Source organism: Centruroides sculpturatus, unplaced genomic scaffold (genome assembly GCF_000671375.1).
Source record: "Centruroides sculpturatus isolate CEXI.00-Female unplaced genomic scaffold, Cexi_2.0 scaffold1942, whole genome shotgun sequence".
NCBI classification, from domain to species: Eukaryota; Metazoa; Arthropoda; class Arachnida; order Scorpiones; family Buthidae; genus Centruroides; species Centruroides sculpturatus.
Genome location: NW_019386029.1, coordinates 46,351 through 70,704, shown reverse-complemented (window position 1 = coordinate 70,704; position 24,354 = coordinate 46,351). Strand labels below are relative to the sequence as shown.

At 27.8% G+C, this 24,354-nt stretch overlaps 1 protein-coding gene across 1 annotated transcript in view; it reads left to right on the top strand.

Moving 5' to 3' along the window:
- LOC111613206 (RIMS-binding protein 2-like) overlaps positions 1–24,354 on the top strand; it is a 62,207-nt gene that overhangs the window by 21,170 nt on the left and 16,683 nt on the right. The window contains exons 8-18 of the mRNA XM_023354553.1: positions 388–486; positions 989–1,087; positions 1,199–1,474; positions 1,545–1,729; positions 1,796–1,871; positions 5,572–5,703; positions 6,316–6,414; positions 6,490–6,680; positions 6,749–6,830; positions 8,292–8,453; positions 19,304–19,435. Coding sequence (XP_023210321.1) covers positions 388–486; positions 989–1,087; positions 1,199–1,474; positions 1,545–1,729; positions 1,796–1,871; positions 5,572–5,703; positions 6,316–6,414; positions 6,490–6,680; positions 6,749–6,830; positions 8,292–8,453; positions 19,304–19,435 — 1,533 coding nt within the window. The remainder of the gene's footprint in view (positions 1–387; positions 487–988; positions 1,088–1,198; positions 1,475–1,544; positions 1,730–1,795; positions 1,872–5,571; positions 5,704–6,315; positions 6,415–6,489; positions 6,681–6,748; positions 6,831–8,291; positions 8,454–19,303; positions 19,436–24,354) is intronic.

Below are 24,354 nucleotides of genomic sequence, written 5' to 3'. Positions count from 1 at the left end.
ACTTAATTAGTATTACTAACAATATTCATTTTATAGAAATTTGTTTTACTCACAAATAAATCTGACAGTTACACAATAGAACGACTTTTTAATCTAGAATCAATAACTTTTTCATTACTTTTTGTTAATAGTAACAAACATAGAATACATTAATTTTAAGCTTTATAAATGAATTTAACCACGTTCTACATACCAAGAAATTTAAGGGATGCAAAGCGAAAATACTATCAAAATTTTTAAATAAAAACAAAGTACCTATAATTTTCGAAGATGCTAATTTTCTAACGTCCTATCACCTATCATACAGTTCCATACAAAACAAATTCCTTCATTTTAGCCTTTTCTTTTCTCTATCTTCTGTGCTGCTGCTGTTGGATGATTAAAAAGAGCCATCATATTCATCACCAGCTATTGACCAATTATTGCATGAGCCCCATCGAATGAAACAAATGTATTATCAGCTGTCTAGACACAGATCTCCGATGAGTAAGTAAATCACGCAAATCACCCCTTATCACCAATTATCTGCACACGTACCTTTGTAGTCCTTTTAAGTTAGTAGAACAATCCAAAATCTGCAATCTGCATGTGACAAAGCATTCTCCAAGCACCTAACCTGTCGTTGTGGCCACAGTAGAAATTTTAGCATGCTGATGCGCTTAATTCCTGTTTTGTTCCCTTCGTTTATTGTACAATGGCTAAGGCTTTGAGTAGTTGGCACAAAATTCATTTAGTATTCAGCTTTAAAATAGATAAAACTGAATTAAATGTCTTAGTAAATTTCTGCTTTGCACAGTAGAAGCTTTAGTAAACTTATATGTAAATTTAATAACTTAAAAAAAATCATAAAATTTTAGTAATTGTAGCTAAAATAGTTTAAATACAAATTGTAAAATTAACAAACTTTTAATACTTTTTTTTTTAAATAGTTTTTTTTGAACTATACTTGTTTCTCAAATTTATATATTTTTCTTTCTTTCTTTTTCAGAACAATCGGTTACGGTGCAGCATTTGAATCAGTTAATGGAAAAGTTAGAACAGGATAATAAGATTTTAGCCGAACTAGACCGTAAGAGAGCTAATATTGGTGAGTGTTCAAGAGATTTCCATGAATTCAATTTATCGAAAATTCTTTAAAAGTTTTATAAAAGTTTTGATGAAAGAGTGGATGACAAAATGAAAAACTTTTACTTTTTAGGAATCAGTCCAGGATCAGTTTTTACTCCAATGACTAGCCAGGTAACGGTACCGACCATAAATGCTCCTGGAAGTAATCTTTTGTCAATGACGCCGTCCAGCAGTACGTGCAGCACACCACTTCCTACAAACACTTCGTTATTGCCGAATGTACCCACTTTTGGGGGAACTACAATGCCCACTATGTTTAACGCTCAAATAGCCAATACTTTACCATACAATGTGCCATCGATAATACAACCTACAATAACTCAAACATTTAACAGAGACGAAAATGGTAAACATGCTCTTAATTTTTCTTTGTATAATCTGATCAATTTATAAATTTGTGGAATTTTTATTGATAGCTATTACTACAGAAGACATCTTGAGAGCGGTCGACTATATAGATTTGCCTGGAAGAGGTCGATGCAAGATTTATATAGCGCGTTATAGTTATGATCCACTGAAACAGTCTCCTAATGACAACCCCGAAGCAGAATTATCATTGAATGCTGGAGATTATTTAATCATTACTGGAGAAATGGATGAGGTAACGAATCATTTGGGAAAAAATGCAATAATGTAGCTCCAATGCTTATTTCTTATTTCTTGTTAGGATGGCTTCTTCGGCGGGGAGTTATTGGATGGCAGGAAAGGTTTAGTTCCCTCCAATTTTGTGGAAAAATTGACAGGTTAGTAGTTAAAATAATTTTTAAATCGATGATAGAATAGATTTTAAGTAATCGTTTTAGAAATAATTTAAGATATTCAAACAGCCGCTGTTTCTTCCTGTTGATACATATGTTGAAGTAATCTCAAATGAACATGGCATAAAAATTACAAATAAAAAAATAGCGAAAAAAGTTGGCAGCAAGCCTGAATACAAGAATTATGTAATGAATTCTAAACTTGTCTTTCACAAATCTAAATGCTTCATTTATTTTATTATAACAACGTGTTCTATAAATCCAATGTTATTTTTTAAACAAAAACTAAGGAAATTCAACATTTTAAAATGTCAAAGTCAAAATATGTTAATTTGTCTAATAGCTATTTCAGAAAAATGGAATTATTTTAAGAGGGATTTGTAGATTGTCTGGAATGTTTCGAGGCTAATTTATTTTTCAAGTTGAGTATTTTAAAAATTTTTCATAATTTAGATTATTCTGAAAACGAAACTTGATATGATTAATTATAGGAACAATTCTATCGACTCGAAAACCCGAAGAAATTAAATTTAGTTGGTCTAGACTGATAGAAATGAAGATAAATTCTAGGCAGGAAAGTTGGATCGATGATTAAGAATTTCATTTTAAAAGATGTCTTGATAGAAGCTTAATGGGTAACTTATACAGACGCATTTAGAAAGTTTGAAAAATGTTTTATTCGAAGAAAAATGATATATTTCCCTCTTTTATAGAGGTGATAATCCTAAAATGCATATTTTATGATACATTAGCTTTTTCGGGAAAGCGCCATTGGTTTAAAATAAGAAGTCAATATGCAATTAACAACATTTGAAAGTTTTCATTAAGCAAACAGAAGAATAAAATGAAGCAGTGACAGTTTAGAATAATATAAAAATAGTAAATTGACATAAAAAAATGCAACGTAAATTAGCGTGACGGAAAACGAGTCCCGAAACGTTACTTAAAATTATTTTTAATTATAGATATACGCAGGTATTCAATATATAATAAAGAAAAAAACGCGTGATAATTATGTTAATCTGCAATTTTATGGGCATGACAGATTTAACAATTTATATAAATCAACGGTGCTAATTTCTCGCGTTATAAAATTTACATATTCTAGAGTTTAAAAATATTTCAGGTGAAAATAGATATTTAATAAGTCGTGATACTATTTTACATTAATACACGTAACTTTCACAGTTTTACATAAATTCGATTTAATCACGACAGAAAAGTTTTTAGAAATACTTTGAATTTTAATGGAAATTTAATACTATAGAGAATAACCATAAACATAGCAAGTGTAGCAATTAGCATGAATTACTATATAATTAAATAAGCATGGAGTATTGTATTATATCAAGATATAATAATAGAATAGAGTGTACGCCCAAATGTAATTATTAACAACAACTCAGCTTTAGACTTACAACTTGTATTAAATAACCATGACTATACTTATTATCAACAGATGTAAATTTTCCTGGTGTCAATTTATCATTCGTGTCGTTTATGGCTTAGTTCGTGTAGACCAGGATTCGTAACCAGCACCCAAAACGGGCGAAATAATGATAATGGATTAAAAATAGACTTTTAGGAACTATAATTACATTGCACTCTTAAATTATGCTTATTGCTAGCTACCTAGGGCTGTCCATAAATTACGTAACGTAGATACGGGTGGGTGAGTATGCAGGTAATTGTTACGATCCATTACAAAATAAAGGGGATGTTTACAAAAACACTACCGCAACGTTTCTGTAAATATCCCCCACCTCCTTGTAACGCATCTTAACAATCACTTGTATACTCATTCATATCTGTGTTACATAATTTATGAACAGCCCTTTTAAAAAATAATTTAGTCAAAAGACTTTTGGACCTCGGCAACGCACCGATTTTGTTGACTAAACTTAATGCAATTTTAAAAACAAGTTACCTTGATTAGTTCTGTTAATGGCTATCTAAAATTCTTTGCAGTTTTAGGCCGGTGGCTTAATACAGAAGAAAGACTATGACAGTTTTTTCGACGTCCACAGGACCTGATAATCGCTCGTTAAAAGCTTCAAGTATAATAACTTATTAGCCTTGAAATTAAAATAGCTATTTAACAAAGCACTGTAAACTACACGTAACAACATAGAGCATAATGATTAAGGATATTCCACTACCGGTGATTTAATTATCATTATTGAACAGTCACCGCCAGTGACATAATATTTCAATATTTGGTAATTTTTGTACCAACGGTAATGGACTAAGCATAAAAATGTCACTCATAGTTATAAAAAATTCGCACCACTATATAAACAAGACCTTCCAGAGCTTGTATGGGACCCGGGTTTAGAGTAGTCACCTTTTGCCGTTTGGTTTTTGAACAAATAAATTAAAACTCCATTGATTTTAGTTGAACAAATAAAATATGAATTTTTCTTTTTTAATAAAAAGTAGTCTTATTATTTTTATTAGTAAAAATAACGCTAATTTTATAGGGTTCAGAAACACTACGGGCCCAGGGAAAAATTCTCAGCTCCCCCTAATGATGGGTCTGGACTTATATATTATAATTGGCAGAATATAGATCACGTGTCATAGCTGAAACTTTGATTCCGATTGGCTATGTGGTGATCATAGTCACCAACCAACGTGACATCGGAAAATCACCGGATCTCTCACTACTAGTATAACACGTTCTTTGTTAGACACTTGCGACCTCCAGCGTTTTATTCAATAGTTACTCAGACTTTAAAAAACATAAAATAATTTTAATGTATAAAGTAAAACACCTAATAAATTTAACGTTTTTAATATATTGCTTACGAATAATGTCGTCAAAGTGAAGCGCGTGATAATAGATGATAATACACGTGACAAAATATACATTTATATATAAATGTAAACGTCACAAATATATTTAAAGCTTTACAGTCTTTAAACGAATATAGCCTACAGCTTAAGGCGTTTAATTTACGATACAAATTATCGTACTGTACAATGCAAAAGTGTCTAATAATAGAGCACGTGACGTTACTTCTGGTCACGTGGCCGATAAAAAATCGTTAATAAATCGGCATCTCGAAATATAATAAAAAATTTTTATAGTTTTCTGCACGTCTAGAGGTCATGAGGTTTAATTTGAGACCTCATTTGCTGAATTTGATCAATTGGAAGTGCATGAACTATGTGACTGTTAGCTTTTAAGTGTAGTCCTACAGATGTGCGTGTATGCAAAACACACAACACGAAATATAAAGTATATATAAACGATAATCGCTTATCAGGTTTAAAAAAATTGAATCTACTTGCAGTTTATATTTTATTGATTTCATCTAAATATAAATTTGAAGAATTTAAATTCTTAACCTTTGATTATAACTTTAACGACTCGAATGAGGATACAATCAAATGAGCGAAGGTTATATAGAAAAAAATATACACGAATTAAATTGAATGTTTAAATAATATAATAAAATAAGTTTAGTGTCGTGTATACAATAACGTGATCTGAATAGTTAAATCCTTACTATACAAGACATGCAAAATGTTGGTAAAATTAATCTTTGTCCACAGCGCTATCATTTACAATTTTTGTGTAAACATATATATATATTTCTCTGTCAGAAATTGTTTACATTTTTTAGATATTTTTAAAAATGAAATTTGCATAAACATGTAATAGTATATTGCACTTCCCCAGGTGAAGATCTGTTCGATTTTCAAGCAACCGTCATTTATGGTAATAGAGATTCTGATGATAGCAGCGCAAGTTATACTTTCGCACCTGATCTGGACTTATCAGGGAGTGACGATTTTCATGTGTTACCGCCAGGTGAGTAGTTGCCTCTATCAGCTGCACTGCACGCAAAGCAAATGTGTAGTGTATCGGAAACCTGCTTTATACCTCTACAGTAGTCTAGCAGATAGGTAATGCTGGTCTTTAAGTTCATAATTATCATTACATCAAATCTATGATCGATGCCCGCGTTCTGATTATTCAGAACGTTAAAAAAAACAAAAACCTTGTGACAAAACGTGTGGCTCGAATGCGATCCAGAAGAATTTTTGGTAAGCACAACCCGAAATATTTACTAATATTTTTATTAAAAATAACCAGTAAACTAAGTGTCTGTAAATGTTACTTCACTACATTACTCGAGAGCTTAAAGATAAAGTTAACTTCAAAATAGTGGTTTGGTTTGTGTTATGATGGTATGTTGACCTGAAAATTGATCTGTATCATGTCTAAAATATATTATATTACTTGAAAGTACTGTTTATATAAAATATTTAAGAAAAATAAATATGATTTTATTTTATAATATAAAGGGAAAAAATACATGATATAATAAATATTGTTTAAATTTAAGATATGGAAAAAAAAATGTCATACATATTCATTATAAAAATTTTGTTTTTAAAATTGTTTAAATTCATTAAACAGAAGATTTCCATCGGATGAATGATTACATAGATCTTGAAGATATACAAGAAGTTGATGAGGAAAATTTATCTGATTTTGAAAGAGAAGGAGAAGGACTAGGTAAATTTATAATATAATTATAAACAATAATGATTGTTTTAAATTGTAATTTGCTGTCTGTCATCATCAAAATAGTTCCTCCACCTCCTCAACGACTCATATTAGAAAGACAATTAAATAAAAGTATTTTAATTGGCTGGCTTCCTCCAGAAACTAATGTAAGCACAATAGATACATATCATGTTTATGTGGATGGAGTTTTAAAAGCTAGCGTCAAAGCCACAGAAAGAACGAGGGCATTAGTTGAAGGTGTAGATTCATTACAGGTAAGATGAAATAATTTTGATTTATAAAAAAAATTTTAATTCTGATAATAAGAATTTCTTAATTTCAGCCACATAGAATAAGTGTCCGATCAGTTGCGCCAACAGGCCATCATTCTCCAGATGCGGCATGCACAATTGTTGTTGGAAAAGGTATAATTTCTATAAGTTATTTTATTTTTAATAATGATATAATTATTTTCAGTATAATAAATTAATAGATTATAAGCAACAAATATAATAATTTAGTTATTTTCATAGATAATCAGAATGTTCCTATTGCTATTTTTACATGGTTTATTCTATACTAATGTAATCAATACAAATTGATAATCACAACTTTTACTCATTAATTAAATTTTATAATTTATTTTATTGATGTTTAATGCAAAACTGATTTTTAAAAGAAGTACTGTAAATGCTTTTCAATAATTCAATATTAACTAAAGATATGATGAAATATAGTGATTCAAAAAGGACTTTATAAATTTAAAAGAATATATAATTTTAATTAGAAGATCAACAGAATCAATTGAGGCATTAATTTATACCAATATATATCAAGTTTCATCTCAAACAGTCATTTTGATTTCATGTGAGCTATGTTTGTGATACAACAGACTTTCCATCCAAATTCAATTTCTTGCCAAACTCCACACAGCATTTCTATTGTCACTTTGGTAACTATGATAGCGATTCAAGAATAAACACTAGATCTTTCATGAAACCTCAGAGAAACCAAGAGGCATCAAATCTGGAAAACAAGGTGTCCATGCTATTGCCCTATCAGCCAATTCACTGATGTGTGAAACATTTATTGAAGAGATTTGGATATCAGCTTCTAAAGATTTCATTAAAAATCTTGCCAAGTTCAAAACTTGAATCACCATCGCAGTTACTGAAGTGATAGCAGAGGTACTGCTTCAAGTTTGAGAATAAATTGAATTCAGGTGAAGTTTGTCATATCACTAATGCAGTTCACATGAAATCAAAATAACTACTCAAGGTAAAACTTGTGTTTTGCTATAAATTAATATCTCAATCAATTCTGTAAATCTTCTGATTAAAGTTATATATGCTATCTAAGTTATAAAGTCCTTTCTAAATAATCCTGTATTTTATTTGGGGCATTTTAAATAAAGTTTTATTGATATGTTGGAAAAAATGCATCATAAAAAAATTTTATTCAAAGTTTTGATAAGTAAATTTTAAGCATTATTAGTTTCTTTATACATTTTATATTATGTAATTTAATATATTGCATAGTTTGCATTAAAAATGAATCAAAAGGTCAAGTGTATTAAATTATTCCAAATTATAATTGTTATTATAGTCTTAGCTCTAGTTTTACACAAATCATAAGCATAAATTAAAAATAAAATGGTAATCAGTTTTAAGAAATTAAATGATTCTTAAATTCCATCTTTATTAATCATAAAAATAAATGTAATTAATTTCTATTTAAAGATTAGCATAATTTTTATGTTTACAAAAATGATTTTGATCAATTTTATTATTAAATTTATATATAGATCCAAAATTCATTACTAAAAATAATCTGCTAAATCAAATTTAATATTCAGATTAAAAAAAATAATTCTTTGTTGATATTAGATGTTCCATTGGCTCCCAGCTGTGTTAAAGCTTCCAATATTACTTCAACTTCTGCAATTATTAGTTGGTTACCTAGCAACAGTAATTTCCAGCACGTTGTGGCCGTTAATAGTGTAGAACTAAGATCTGTGAAACCTGGAACTTTCAGACATACAATATCAGGTTGGTGAATTTTATCAAAATATTACCTAATTATAAGTGAAAAAATATACTATTTAACATACTTGTTTATTGTGAAATCATGTAGTATTAAACTTTTCTCTAGTAATTAAATTACCATATGGTAGTTTCTTGTTAATTTAATATGTTTTATTATTATTATTATTATTATTAATTTTTTAAAATTTATCAGTTATTTCCTTTTAAACTTTGGAATGAATTAATATATATAATTAATTTATTTTGTTGTTAATCATATTTAAATAACATTAATAAGTAATTCTGATTTTTTAAACTGTAATCATAAATGACAACGCAGTACTTAAATTTTATTTTAAAATAAAATAAATAAATGGCTTTAACTCAATTTAAATATAAATATTTTTGGCTTCATTTACCACTAAATATAATTAAAATAATATAAAACTTTCACGTGTTTATAGCTCTAAAATTAAAGAATTTACGCGAGGAATAAACAATCTTGTCTTAAATTAAATAGCAAAGATAATAAAGTTCAATTCTAAATACGTATAGGTTTGATTTCATCCTCATTATCTTTATGACGACGAACAGCACTTTTCCATTCATCTCTATCTTTCCTTTCGAATCCTCTCCTCTCATCCACTACTAAATCCTAATCGCCAACTTGCAGAATAGAGAACTCTTGTGCGTTGCTTTAGTTTCAAAACTGTTGCTCGTCTGTAAAAAGATAATTCTGATAGATTCTCATTGTTTTAGACACTTCAAAACCCATTGTAGCTGTTTTCGGAGCTCATCGAGCACCCCATCGCTATTCGTGATTTTTTCTTCTCGTCGTTTAGAGCTGCTGGTTGGAATTTGGGAGAGAAGAATTAAAATACAGTATAAATTATAAATAATAAATAGCAACCTTCCGCTATGTACTGTACAAAATATTATCGATGATTAATTATGCTAACGATGAATGTTTAAANAATTAAAACACTTATGTTTAAAAATAATATAAATTAAATAAAATTTAAAAATGGAATTAAATATTATATCTAGTAAATATAATAATTCACTTCAAAACATTAATTTCAATTATTTTAGAAAATTTTCATTATACTTTAAAATACTACTTTATTCTTTTTGACTGTCTATTAGTTATTCATGAACAGAATATAACATATCAGTATAATGAAACTAATAAAATATTTGTTATATAAAATAAAATCTACATAAATATATTATAATGTTTAATTACAATTGTTCATGTTCAAAATTAATTTACTTTAACCTTTTCAAAGTTTTCATATTGTTCTGAAACATTAAAATATGTAAATGTCAATATGTTTTATAAAGAAAAAAAATTTTATGATAGTAATAAAAACAGAAAATAATAAAATTTTAAAATAAAATATAATAAAAATATATTTTTCTTAATAAAGAAATTGATTAACAACAAGATTATTATAAAATTTAAAATAAAAATTTTATATCAGTCTTCTAGAAGCTTTTTAACTTAGTTCCTTACAGTTTTATGTTTATATATACTTTTATGTTGTTGTATATGTTTATTATATTTATATAAATGAACCACAATACACAAACACAAAATGTATGTATATATATACAGTATATTATTCTCGTTGCACTTGAGATTCCTTAGTAAAAGAGATTACAAAATAAATCAGATGTTTATGTGGAAGTATATTGGGTAGGGAAATACACTTATGATCTATGAATTGTCACCTACACAGACAATCTGTGAATATTGATTGATTGTAATGAATCTTTCTCTCATGCATGAAAATTACTAGTGACAGCAGAAAAGAGAGAGAATGGAAAAGATTTCATAAATGTGATTTATACTGTACAAGCATAAATGATTTATACAAAATAATAAATTTTGAGTTTTACTTATTCTCATGATTATTGATTTAGTAATTTATTTTCTTAAATTATTTAAAGCTGCAGTGCAGCAAACTTTATATTGTAATTATTTCATAAGTGAATGTTATAAATAGTGAACTTAAGTTCATTTAAACAAATATACGGTATAAAAACCATAAAACAAGATTTTTTTTTACAATAAAATTGATTTTATTTTTGATAAACAAAATGTAATTAATAATGTCGGAAAATAATGTAATTTTTATAAATGTGGTAAACAAAGATTATTTATTTTTTTATAAATATGTTTTAAAAAATGAACATACTGCATTTATAGGATAGATATTGGCATTTATTACAAAATGATTTTCTGATGTTTCTGAAAAATAATAAATATTTCATGGAATATTCAAAAAATGCTTTAAATGGTAAATAATCAAACTTTGAACAATTAAATTTTTTTATGTATATACATATTTCTGTTTAAATATTGTTTTAGAATTAATATAAAAATTGATATGCAATAGTTCCTAAAAACTTTTAAATATGAAATTAGGAATTAATTTTATAATGATTTTATCATTTCATTTCATGAATATTGTTAAGTAATAGAGCAATAAAAAATTCTGTAAGCTTTTTGCTTATTAAAAGTTTATTAATGAAAATTCATCATATATTAAAATGAATATCACATTTTTAACTGAAAACTTAATTAAAACAAAATCATGTTTATTTAAATCTTTTATCAATTTTTTGATATCTTTATCTCATTACTAGGGTTGTCAGGTACAACTGGATTAAAGGACACTTAAAAATGTTTAATGCTACCACTCTTCCTATTCCACCCCAAAAAAGTAAAATTTAATGATCTTTTAGTTAATAACTAAACATTTTGTTTATAATTTTTAAATTTTGATTTAAAAATTATAGTTTTCATATTGACTTTAAATATTTGCAAATTTTCATTTTAATTTAGAATTTAAAATATTTAGTGACAAACTATAGCTTTCTATGGGATAGCATTATAGGATTAGGATAAGGCAATGCAACACATGGGTGATCTGGCAAGAGGAATGCCTCCTAGGAGGACTTTCTTCTATGGGAAATTGGCCCCTATTTAGGTGTTATCATGTGAAGAAAACCCAGAAAACTCTTCATGGCAGCCTATTGGTGAAGTGTGAACCCACAAGCAACTACTAGTGTTTGATAGTTTTATCCTCTTGGCTACTGGTAGGCAGCTTTCTGTAGGGAAGGATACAATGGCATATTTAAAAATATGGCACCTATAGGCCCACAACATGCATGTTCCCTCAAATTAATAGTGCCATTTTTGCACTGAATGCACCTTTCTATTTTATAATTGTAATTCTGCAATAATTGTATTTTTACAAATTTTTAAATATCAAAAAGAGCAAAGGGCACTGCTATTGAAAACTTATCATTAGTACAGTGGAACCCCAGTTAACGAACTTAATCCATTCTGCGACTCCGTTCGTTAACTGAATTGTTCGTTAACCGAAGCAATTTTTCCCATAGAAATTAATGCAAATGCAATTAATCCATTCTAGTCTCCGAAACCTTTGTGATTTTATTTTTAATATACAGTAATTTTCTTTGATGAAAATGTAGGAAAACGTGGTATCTATCATTACAGCAGCAAACATGTAAACTTTGTTTAATAAAATAGCACTGTACATACCTTCGTTTGTTGTAGTTGGTGGCAGAAAAGTGTAGATATATAAACCTTAATGCTTAGAAGGGGAATCTCCTCCAAAAAAATAACGGGTAACACTTCATTGGAAGATTCTTCGAGTCGAAGTCTCTTTCGGTAAAAAAACCCACCAGCGGCTAAGTGGTCTTCGTACCTTGAACACGGGGAGTTCGTTTGTGGGTTCGCAACCTCACTCAGACGGGGAGGGCTGGCCACGTGGAGTTTTCCGGGTTTTCTCCACGTCTGTAACGCCTAAATAGGGCCAGTTTCACTTAAAAACACCTCTCAGAAGGCATTCCCCCTAGGCAGATCACAAAGTGTTGCATTGCCATAACTTAAACTCTTTCTGTAAGGAACAAGAAATTGATCTAAAGTTGATTGTCTTACTCTTTTAATCAAATTTTTCTCAAATGCGATAGCGCATTGTCGTTTATATTGCGTTGTCGTTTTCTATTGCCACTATGACTTTTTTCTTTCTTGGATGCCATATTGATTAAATATATAAATCACAAAACTGAAAAAAGAAGTACAGTATAGCACAAACACTCGGAAAAGTAATGCTTAACTCGCGCATGCCTAACACCAACTAAAATTTGACACAAAATACCGTTACGTTCGTTATCCGAGACAAAATTTTTGCAAAATAAAAGTTCGTTAACCGATTTGGTCGTTAACCAGGACGTTCGTTAACCAGGGTTCCACTGTACTACCATTTTGATCATGCAAAATATATTCATATATTATTATATGATTATCAAACTACTCAGCTGATACATCAGCTTTCAAAAGCTTACTACTTAAGCTTTTGAATTCCTTTCTGAATTATTTCTACAAAAATTATTTTTTCATTATTTTATTGTTGTTGTTGTTGTTATTTTGAATTTTGTACCCCAAAGTCTTGGCCTCTAGGCCCAAGTCTAGTGAGCCTAATGAGGATATTTGTCACTGGAAGAATATGGATTGATATATATTGATCTAAAACTAAACAATACACCACCTTCCTTACAATTTCTAGCAACACTATTAGAAAACAATTAATAAATATTAATTTATTTATAATTAATTATTAAATTTAATAAGAGATAGTGCCTAACATTCCTCTAGGCCAAATTAGTTAGCATTTAATTATTATTAGTAGTAATTAATATAGCCCAATCTAATCCAGTAATCATCTGGCTATAATGTAACTATTTAGCTTAGAGAAATTTATATTTGTAGAAAACAAATGTTTTTTGGTCTCATTTAGGGGTCTGCTTCAGGTTTTATACTATTCCAATTGAACATTCTAACATTTAAAATGACTTTTTTTTTAAATATTATAACATAATTAACAAAATCAAATAAGAGTATGCATAGAACTACATATCAATAATAATTAAAATGAAATTAAAATTGAAATGGTTTACTGCATATTCCAGTTTGGAACACACAGTAAACATTAAATTGGAATTATATATAACCTGAAGCAGTTCCCTAAAGAAGGCCAAAAATGTATGTTTTCTAATAGTGTTGCTGGAAATCATAAGAAAGGTGTTGTATTATTTAGTCTTAAAAAAGTTCCAGTTTTGGAAGATTCATTGCATATAAGGATCTGTCACTATTACAAAATGCATTTGAAAAATGAAAATAAACGATAAATTGCATCCTTTTTTGTTACAATAAAGGATAAGGACAGTTTAACTAAAATAAAAGATCTTCCAACACCAAACGATCGCCTAATTATCGGGCTATAATATGACTATTTTAAATGATTTTTGGATTAGGCGATCGTTTTGTGTTGTTATTATCTACTCGGGCTGTGAATTGATGTTTATATATATAATATAATATATATACATATACACACACACATACAAGAAAATGAATTATTAATTTAATTAAGAGATGGCGCCTAACGCTTACCTATAATTGTCAAATTACTTAGTTCCAATCATTTAAAATAGCCATATTATATCCCGATAATTAGGCGATCGTTTGGTGTTGTTATTATCTACTCGGGCTGTGAATTGATGTTTATATAAAAGATCTTCCTTTGAAATGAAGGTCATCCAACAACTCTACTCATAACTAATGTTTCCATATGAGTGATTATATGAGAATATAGAAATATATTTTACTAGATAAACATTTTCTTTTTTTTTATATCTAGATTTTTAGTATCATACTTTATCATTACAGAATAAATATAAAATTCTGAATTAAAACATAAAAAATTTTAATATAAACTGCTTATAGTATATATTTGGCTGCTATTTGAATGTTTGTAGTTTTAATCTGTACCTGCATTACATATAGACTGAGATTAGTTGATTTAAATTGATATTTATAGGCTTATATATAATTGTGGTGGCAGTGTATCAGAGACCACTACAGAGGTTGTCCAAAGAAATTACACAAGATATCAATAATAGCAAAGCTTTTAATTGTTTGATATGAGAACAACTATATAGGAGCAAAAATGCATACACCTTGCAGGCCTTTTGGTGAGGAGGGAGAAGAGGGAATTTACAATAGCTCACTGATCCAGGGTGACCAGATGTACTGATCCCATGATCAACTCTGACCAATGAGCCACTACAATAATATATATACAGTGTAATGTTGCAATCAAAAAGTAAATACCTATTAACTCAATATAAATGTGACTTCAATATCAAATTTATAACTGATTTAAATGTCCAACCTTGTAGGTTTCTCCAAATTGAAAAAATATCCATCCTTTATGTTATTTGCAATTATGGTTATAAAATTAATAGTAAATTTATAATAGTGTACACCATTATTATAAACAATTAACTCTCGTAGACTTTAAAAGTCCAGTATTGACACCTTTAACAGAAAAACAAACGTTTTTGACCGTACTCCAGTCTTCTTCAGGTTTGTAAAGCCAGTGGGAATCGATAAGGTGTCAATACTGGACTTTTAAGGTTTACAAGAGTTAATTATTTGCATTCCAGTACTTATGTAAGAAGCTATTTATTGCACTATTATAAACATATGAAAAGAATATAAATGCAATGTTTCTTTTTTAAATTCTGTAAAGACATGAGGTTAGAATATCAAATATTCAATAAAATTTAGAACAGTCTAATAAAATTGAGATGTACATGAAACAATACTTATTGTAGATGCTCTAAAGATCTTTACACTTGGAGATTTATATTTTCATTGATAATTTCACATGCATATACTAGTTATTGGTATATAATTTTTAGCTCTTAAATTTCTTTTACATAATACTTTGTATAGTTACTATAATAAGAGTATGTAAACTTTTTTATGCAGGATATTTGATTATGCTAACTAATCTTTCAATTATCTGATTGATGTATTTGAAATCATCAATTGAATAACTTATTAAAATTTTCACATGCTAAATGAGATGATAAAAACATCTAAGATGAAGATTTTTAAGTAAAATAACTTCAGAAAAGATCCACATTGTTTTGCTAGAGCTGTGAGAACTTGCATGAGATCTAGGATAGATTGGACTTATTTTGCTATTATTGTACAATCAGTACAGCTGGTCATAGCAGATTCCTTTAGTCTTTTATTTTTTGAACAAATGACATACTTGGAATGTTTCTTTATTAATAAACAGCAGTAATTTTTATTAACAGAAAATGAAATTCATTATTTGAAGACAGTTTTTCCCAAAAAAAATGAACCACTATTTATTAGCACTGTGTTCCAGACAATATTTTTAATTGGACGTATTCTTGTGTTTTTAAAGCACTTTTTGGTGGCTAGTAGCCTAGAAAGGAAGGTCAGTCACCAAGAATGTATTGTCTGGAACACAGGGCTAATAAATAGTGGTTTCTTTTTTTGGGAAGGACTATGTTTTCAAATAATTAATCATAATATCGCCATCAGACGAAAATCTACAAGAAAATAAAATCTTTATGACATTAATTTATAGGAGTAGGAATCACTATGGTCCTCTAGGTTTACTCTGGGCCCAGGGAAAAATCTTCAGCTCTCCCCTCTTGACAGCCCTGTGTTTTGCTATGTGTAATTTTGGAAAGATTTTCAGTTTCTAAAATTTAAAGAATATTAGCAAATTCAAATAATAATGTCAATTTCTATAGCTTTTCAACTAGTTGAATTCTGAAAAGTAAAGCTCCTTATTTTAGTTTTGGCATTAAAAATGACAAAATATGAAAATTATACATTATATATGGCAGTGTTTCTCAACCTCTAACGAATCGTCGCCCCCTTCAACGTAGTATCGCCCCCTCAATAAAACCATTACGTAGTATCGCCCCCTTCACTTCAAAATTCCTATGCCGTGGGCAAAGGCTAACGCCAAATTCGTACTGCATTGAATAGACTAGTGACTAGTATAATGTTATTTGTTTAATTATTGTACTATATAACAAATAAAATATCCAATTATTCTTAATATAATGTTTTACTATATCGCCCAGAAAATTATTTTTTGCCCCCCAAAATATAAATTGTTACTAATCGCCCCCTCAACATGGAAAAATGCCCACATGGGGGCGATATCGCCCCATGTGGGCATTTTTCAATTATACCAATCAACTAAATTCCATCAATAATTAAGATGTAATGTTCATTTATAAAAGTTTATCAGATTTCTTCTTATAATAATTCATAAAATTCAATAATAATAATTATGAATAATATGCTTTTATTTTTTGAATAATAATAATAAGTGAAACTTTGCATCATGTTTGTAATAAAATAAAGCATCAAATAAAATTTATTTTAAGAAATATATTCAGAATTGATCATTAACTTATATTGTTTTTCATTTTTAAATAATAATATTTTAACAAATAACTTTGAATCCTGTTCTGTGTTCAGCATGCTTATCATGAAACATTGTAAAATTTGACAGTGTTATCATATTGTCATAATATTTCATATACTTGTCATGCATGAAAAGTTGTAAAATTTAATTTAATATTTATTATTAAAAATGACAGTAATAATTTGTTATCAAAATAAAATTCTATCAAGTTAATTAATCAATTATGACAGATATATGTTTTTCATCATGAGATATTTTGCAGCTTTGCTTTTTCTAGGCTTTAATTAAGTGTAACATGTAAAATAAAAAATAATGTTAATTAAATTAATTTTTATTACTTAGTGGTGTATTTTAACTAATAATTACAGCAATTTTAAAAATATTTTTTATTATATAAATATCAAGCAACACTTAATAAAAATATTTGATAAATTATAACTTAATTTATTTAAAATATATCATGTAACTATTAAAAATCTATTTATGCATAATTTCATGCATATTCAATTATTTTTAAAATTTATTTTATCAATCAATTATAAGAACAGTCATTTTAGGTACATTTCTACAATACTTTTCAAAAATAATTTATCACTTTATTGAAAAATGGTATTTTTTTTAGTATTTTTTAAAACAACTTTTATTTTTCTATATTATTCTGAATTGTTTAAAACCTTAGATATGACAATTATCTATTTTAAAACATATCAAATATATCATTATTTAAGCAATATAAAATTTCAATAAATTTTATTATGAATATTTATATCAGAATGATATAATTTCTTAAATTTTGTTTTGTTTTTAATCAAGTCAATTCTGATAAACAAATTTGATATAGTGAAGAATTATTTCATAAATATTTAATATTTTATCTATAAGATTATTGTTTACAATAGATTTCCTGTAAACTGAGAAAAAATTTTATTATGAATTGAAATATAACATTAAACAAATAAAACAGAGGAAATGTTGATTAATATTTAATTTGTATAAACTTTCGTCAAATTAAATTTTTGTAATTTTCTGTATTCTAATCACTTTGATCATAATTCTATTTATTGAAAAATTTAACAAAAAAATCTTTTAATAATATTAGCCTTAACATATATCTAATACCTATTTGTTTTGTTTTTCTTTAGAAAAATATTTTACAAGAATAACTTATCAAAATATATCTGACAAGCTGACAGTTTAAATTTCAAATACAATAGTTTGTTTAAAATTGATACTGAATTATCTACAGAATATTCTTAAATTTTGTACAAAAAAATTATTGTACCTATTATTTTGCAAATTTCAAATAAGATTTCTCACTAATTTTAGTTTATGGAGAATTTGAATTATTAATACTGTACTTATTAATTTTAGAATGTTAGTAATAAATAACCATTGTAGTTATCTATCTGGATTATTAAAATTGGATATATAAATTTTAACTAAAGAAATAATCTATAAAAACAAAATTTAATATACAGTAGAACCCTGATTATCCAAGGTATTGTGGACCAATGCTAACTCAGATAACAGAAAATTCAGATAAAGTGGGTGCCCTTGGCTGTTTTGAGTTAAAAATTATGAATATAAAAAATTTATAGGATAATACTTTTAAGCCTTCACACTTTAGTAAATTTAATCATATATAACAGGGTTCTGCTACTTATGGTATCTAAAGCCCCTGAAGCATAGTTATCTGGCCTACACAGCTTATTTTCACCAATATGTTTTATCATCAACATTTGAATTAATTTTTCAAGTTTATATGCTTTGAACTAGCTAGAATTAATAGATCTTGCTTGAAAATGATTTTTAAAACAATTTTTAAGGAAGGGAATTTGTTAAATTTTTACAAATCTCTGCCAGAAGAGAATTTTAAGTCTTAGGAAGTTTTTGCTTCTATGTATGTTTGCAAATAAACCATTTTGAAAATGAAATACAGTATATAAAATCAAAATAGCAAATATCACCATCCAATGAATATCCAAAAAGAGTTTTTTATTGTGTCACAAAATGTATCTCTGAAATGTATCTTGACATTCTGTCAATAAAGAAGTTGCAAATTTTACATTGATTTATGTTCATTGTTATTCAGAAATAAAAATTCTTAATCTTTAACTGTATCTTTCCTACCTGGCTCCATATGGCCCTCCTTAGAAGTAGGTTGGAGATTTATGGTATATAAGAACAACACTTTTTACATCATTTATTATACAGCTAATAGGTACAATAGTTTTATGAATAAAAATATGTACTATTGTAGCTACATTTTAATATGAATGGTTTATCTGAGATTGAAGTTAAATGATAAAAAAAAGGTAACGAAAACAAATAATTTTGTAATACATGTTATCGTTTTAAATTTTTTTAAAAGTTCATTAGAAATAAGAAAAGTAATATATTATGATTTGATTTATTTCTATCTAAAATAACTTAGGGTTAATTTAATAAGAAATTTTTAAAAGTTTATAAACTAATAATTATTTTGATATTATTAATAATTTACTAATTCAGGTCTTGCACCAAATACTACATATCGTGTCTCCGTAAGAGCAAAGCCAGGTAGACTTCTTTATAATGATGAAAAAAATCCAAGGAAATTAGAAATGCTGACAACATATGTAGATTTTAAAACTCTTCCTAAAGGTAAAAATTTGTAATATTTTTATTAATATTTGCTTTAATGAGTTTTAATAAAGAAACATTTTTTAGTACAAACAAAACAAAAACATTTGAATAGAGATTACTAGATTCAAACTAAGCACTTTACTATCAAAACATTGAACATCCTTTTAATTTCCATATACCGGTAATATAAAAAATATGAATAAAACAAGTAGAAAAATAAATAAATGATTAATTATATTTATAATTTTTGGATTAAGCAGCATATACAAATAGTTTCAATTCAACAAAATTTTTATGTTTTACAATAAAACAATTATTATTTTCATGGATTTATAATTCTAAAAAATTTTTGATTTCATTGAAAAATATATAAGAATGACAACAGATAATTTTTCATAAAATTTAACTAAGAAAAGCATTATGTCTTCTTAGTTATACTGTATCTTTAAAATTTTTCATTAAAAAACACATAAAAATCAAACAGCAAATATAGGTTAAAACTATACTTGATAATGAAAAAGTTACAAGAAAACTGGAAAAAGCTTATCCAGAAAATAAATAAATGCCTTTACTTCTTTTCCAGCAAAAGTTTTTAATGTAGTGATAAATCGTTTCAGCTTAACACATAGGCTGACGTCAGACCTATTACTGTTTTACAAAAATTACAAAAGGCAAGGAATGACTGACTGATTCCATAAACAACAACAATAAAAAAATAAAATACACATGATAAGAAAACAAACAAAACAATCAATAAAACTGAACATCGGTGTTCATTATAAAGATTCTTTTTTACATGCCAATTTAAAATACCTAAAATCACAAAATAAAAGAAATTTAAAATCAAACATAGCATTTATGGTACAGTACATAGATGAAAAGATTGCCTAGATAAAAAATGACAAAATCATTTTGCCATCATCATAACGCTGGACTGCAATTTTTAATCATATATATTTAATTTATTTAATGTAAAATATGGGTTCTTGATTTTAGAAGTGTCTTGCCCTTGTACAGTACATCATACTTTTCCTGATAATGATAGAGTCATGCCATTCATCTAGCTAACATCATTCTGGAGAAAATTTTTGAATTGAAATAATGTGACTTCCAATCCAAACCAGAAGTAATTATATGGTTAATCAGGGCCTCCTGCCCCTAAGCTTTCATATCTTATCTCAACTTTCATGTATCTAACTCCATTCTTGAGATTATGGAGGGATGAATAGACAGATGCTACTGGAAATTTATAGATATGCAATTTGAAAATTGTATATCTATAAAGAACCAGATAAAGAACCAAAAATTAAGATTATAAATTACAACACTCAAGGACTCAGAAAAAAATTATATTCTACTTGTTTCCAAAAATTAATGAAGCAATACGAGATTATTGGTTTGGAAGAAACCTGGATTACAGAACTAACTGCTAAAGAGATGGAATTCTTGCAACCCACATTTAACTATTTAACGGCCCCAGCTACAAAAAAACTGGGAGTTGGAAGACCAAAGGGTGGAATGTTGTTATTGGTGAAGAAACATCTGGGAGAATGGATTTATTTTTATTCTAGTGTTAATTTAAAATTGCTATAGTTAATGTGAATGGTTTTAAAACAAATTGGAGTCCCAATAGCTATATTGCAATTATGGTTCACTATTCTCCTCCATATGAGTCCCATCAGACACCACTCCATTGAAGAAATTGAGAAGATTTATTCAGATTGGTCTCACCTTACAACATCATGGATTATCCTGGGTGATTTTAATGCCAGAATTGGCAATGAATTTGATTCTAATTATACAGGGTTTAATCCTACGGTTTATAATTTAAGAAACAGCAATGATAATGAAATTAACAAAAAAGGAAAGCTATTGATAAATTGGGTGAAAAAGAGTGATTTATTTATTTTAAATGGATGCATGAAAGAAGATTATCCTGGTAGACACACATTCATTTCGGCAGTAGGCACATCAGTCATCGATTATATAATTTGTACTGAGTCTGTATTAGACCAATGTGTTGAATTGAGAGTACTCGATAACGATTTATCAGATCATTTTCCAGTCACCTTAATGATAAAAACAAATGTATTGAATTATAAAAACAAAATAAGTAAGGAAATTTTGACACAAACAAAGAAATATAAATACAATACTAATAAGTTTGAGGCTGAAATAGGTGATAGAAGGGCCCTAATTGAAAAAGTGAGGCCTGATCAAATTTATGCCACATTGATTAATATTTGTAATGAATATATTATAGAACTAAGTCCACAAAGAATTCAACAATCAATTAAAATGAAAAATAAGTTCAAACAGGAATGGTTCGAATTGAGTTGCTATAGAGCCAAGAAACTTAGAATATTATTTAACTTTATTTCATAAAACTAGATCGAAGGAGCAATTAACTGAATATATCAATGCAAAGAGAACATACAATAACCTTATAAAGGCCAAGAAAAGAAGTTACTACAATATATTGAACAGAAAATTATTAACAGAAAAAAACAATAATAAATATTTTTGGTCAGTGATAAAAATACTGCCCGAGAAAGGAGATGGAAAATCAGGATCCTATTGATTTTGAAAACTGGTATAGGTTTTTTAGAGAAACGTGAGTTGAGTGCTTTAACAATTCCTGAAGATAAAAATTTATCTACTAAACAAGACAAAGAGAAGGTGTTGAACCAGCCAATAGTAGCATGTGAAATAGTTAAGATTATTACAACATTAAGAGAATCAACAGCAGTAGGTCCGGATTTGATACCAGTTAGTTTTTTAAAACATTTACCTATAAATATGATAGAAGCTTTAACGTCAAGTTTTAATTACATTTATAACCATGTTCTTTTATCCGAATTGTGGCATTCTGCTTATTTTCGTATGATATTTAAACAGGGTGAAAATACTGATCCAAAGAATTATTGACTTATTGCCATATTATCAATGTTGAGAAAAATATTCACATCAGTTCTTGCGAATAGGTTTGAAAAATGATTTAATTTCAAACTCACAATTTGCATTCATAAAGAAGAGTGGGACGGAAGTGGCCATATTTATATTGCTTTCGACCATACAAATTCACCTTGCTAAAAAAAGATGAAAGGTATATGTGGTCTTTTTAGATCTAGAGAAAGCATTTGACTCTATTTCTATAGATAAATTATGTGATAAATTGGCAGACCATGGAGCAGACTTAACATTTACAAGGGTAATAAGGTCTTTGTTTGGTCAGTACACTATTACAATTAAAAGTGGCCTAAATACTTACCCTCCATTCAAGATATGCGGTGGCTTACTACAAGGTAATCCGTTATCACCCTATTTATTCAACTTTATGATCCATGACTTAGATAATCAATTTATGAAGGAGGATGGGATTATTATTATGGACAATTTGATAGTTCATTCGATACAATACGCCGATGATGTGGTATTGATTTAACCGACTAAAATAGGTCTACAAAGAAAATTAAATGTAACTCAGAGATACTTTTCGAAGATGGGATTGAAGATCAACCTGAATAAGACCCATATTATCGTGTTTCAAAAGGGAGGTAAGCTGGCGAGGCAAGATCATGATTTTTATTTGTTGAACGAAAAGTTGAAAGTAACTGAGGAAATATTATATTTGGGGGTTCTTATTACCTCAACGTTGTCTTTTGGAAAACATGTTCAGCGGATGAAGACCAAAGCATATAGAATAATTAATAATTTGATTAGTTTATTAGTAAAAATGAAAACCAATTCTATTCAAATGCAGTTTTGACTCTTTTCAGCGTTGGTTTTCAACTCTATTTGCTATGCTCTCCCATTATGGAGTCTGGACTGGTTATCCTACTTTGAAAAAATTCAATTGCTATTTATAAGAAAAATTTACGGATTACATAAAGCAGTGCAGGGATATGTGATTTGCCATGATACTAACAGATTGTTATTAGAACCCTACTTGGTAATTAGGACCATGAAATTTCTTAAGAGACTGTTAACTAGTGAGAACATACAGGTTAATACAATACTAAAAGTTTTAAAGAACTTGGCAGAGAGCAAAAAGAATTATCAAAACAATTGGTATAACAAACTTAGGATCAAATTGGAAAGTTATGGTTTGTCTCATTTACTATTTTACAATGCAGAAACAGACTGGAATTATGGAATTTCTTTATTGGTGGAGAATATGTATAATAATTCAATTGATCGTGAGATGAAAAATTTACAGGAGTCAAAATTTCACCCATGGTATATAGTTAATTTAAATTTCCCTCCAGCAAATAATTATATTCATTATAAAATACCATTTGGAATGAAAAGATTTTATATGCAGATCAGACTAAACAGTTTTTGTATTATAGTTGAAGGGAATTATTTGGATATCAGGAATAAACAATGTAGGCTGTGTAATGACCAAATTTCTGTATATCATATAATTAGTTTGTGCAAGGGTTGCTCCAAACTTAGAGAACAGACTGGTATTTCCACCTTGTCAGCCATCAAATCTATGCAAGAATTCTACCAAAAAATATTTCAGCTGGGTCCAATTATGATTACCAGAATATATCAGTTCTTTATTAAATATATTAAAACGGTTGAGAGCCTTAATGAATGATTTATAGATTTACTTTTATTGTTGTTCTTACTTCTATCCAATATTATGTCACTTGATTAAATGTATGAATAGAAGATAATTTACCTAATAATTATTTAATTTTCGGAATATATATTATATATTCACTAATATTTGTAACCCAATGTACCACTTGTAACTGGAATTTTTTCCAAATTACTCTAATAAACTTGAATGGAATGGAATTTGAAAATTGTATTATCTAAGAGCAAATAACTCTGGATTTAAAAGACCATTAAAATATTTTATAAAATAAAATTTTATCAAAATAAATTGATTCCATAATATTAGACAACTGATAACAATATCTGTG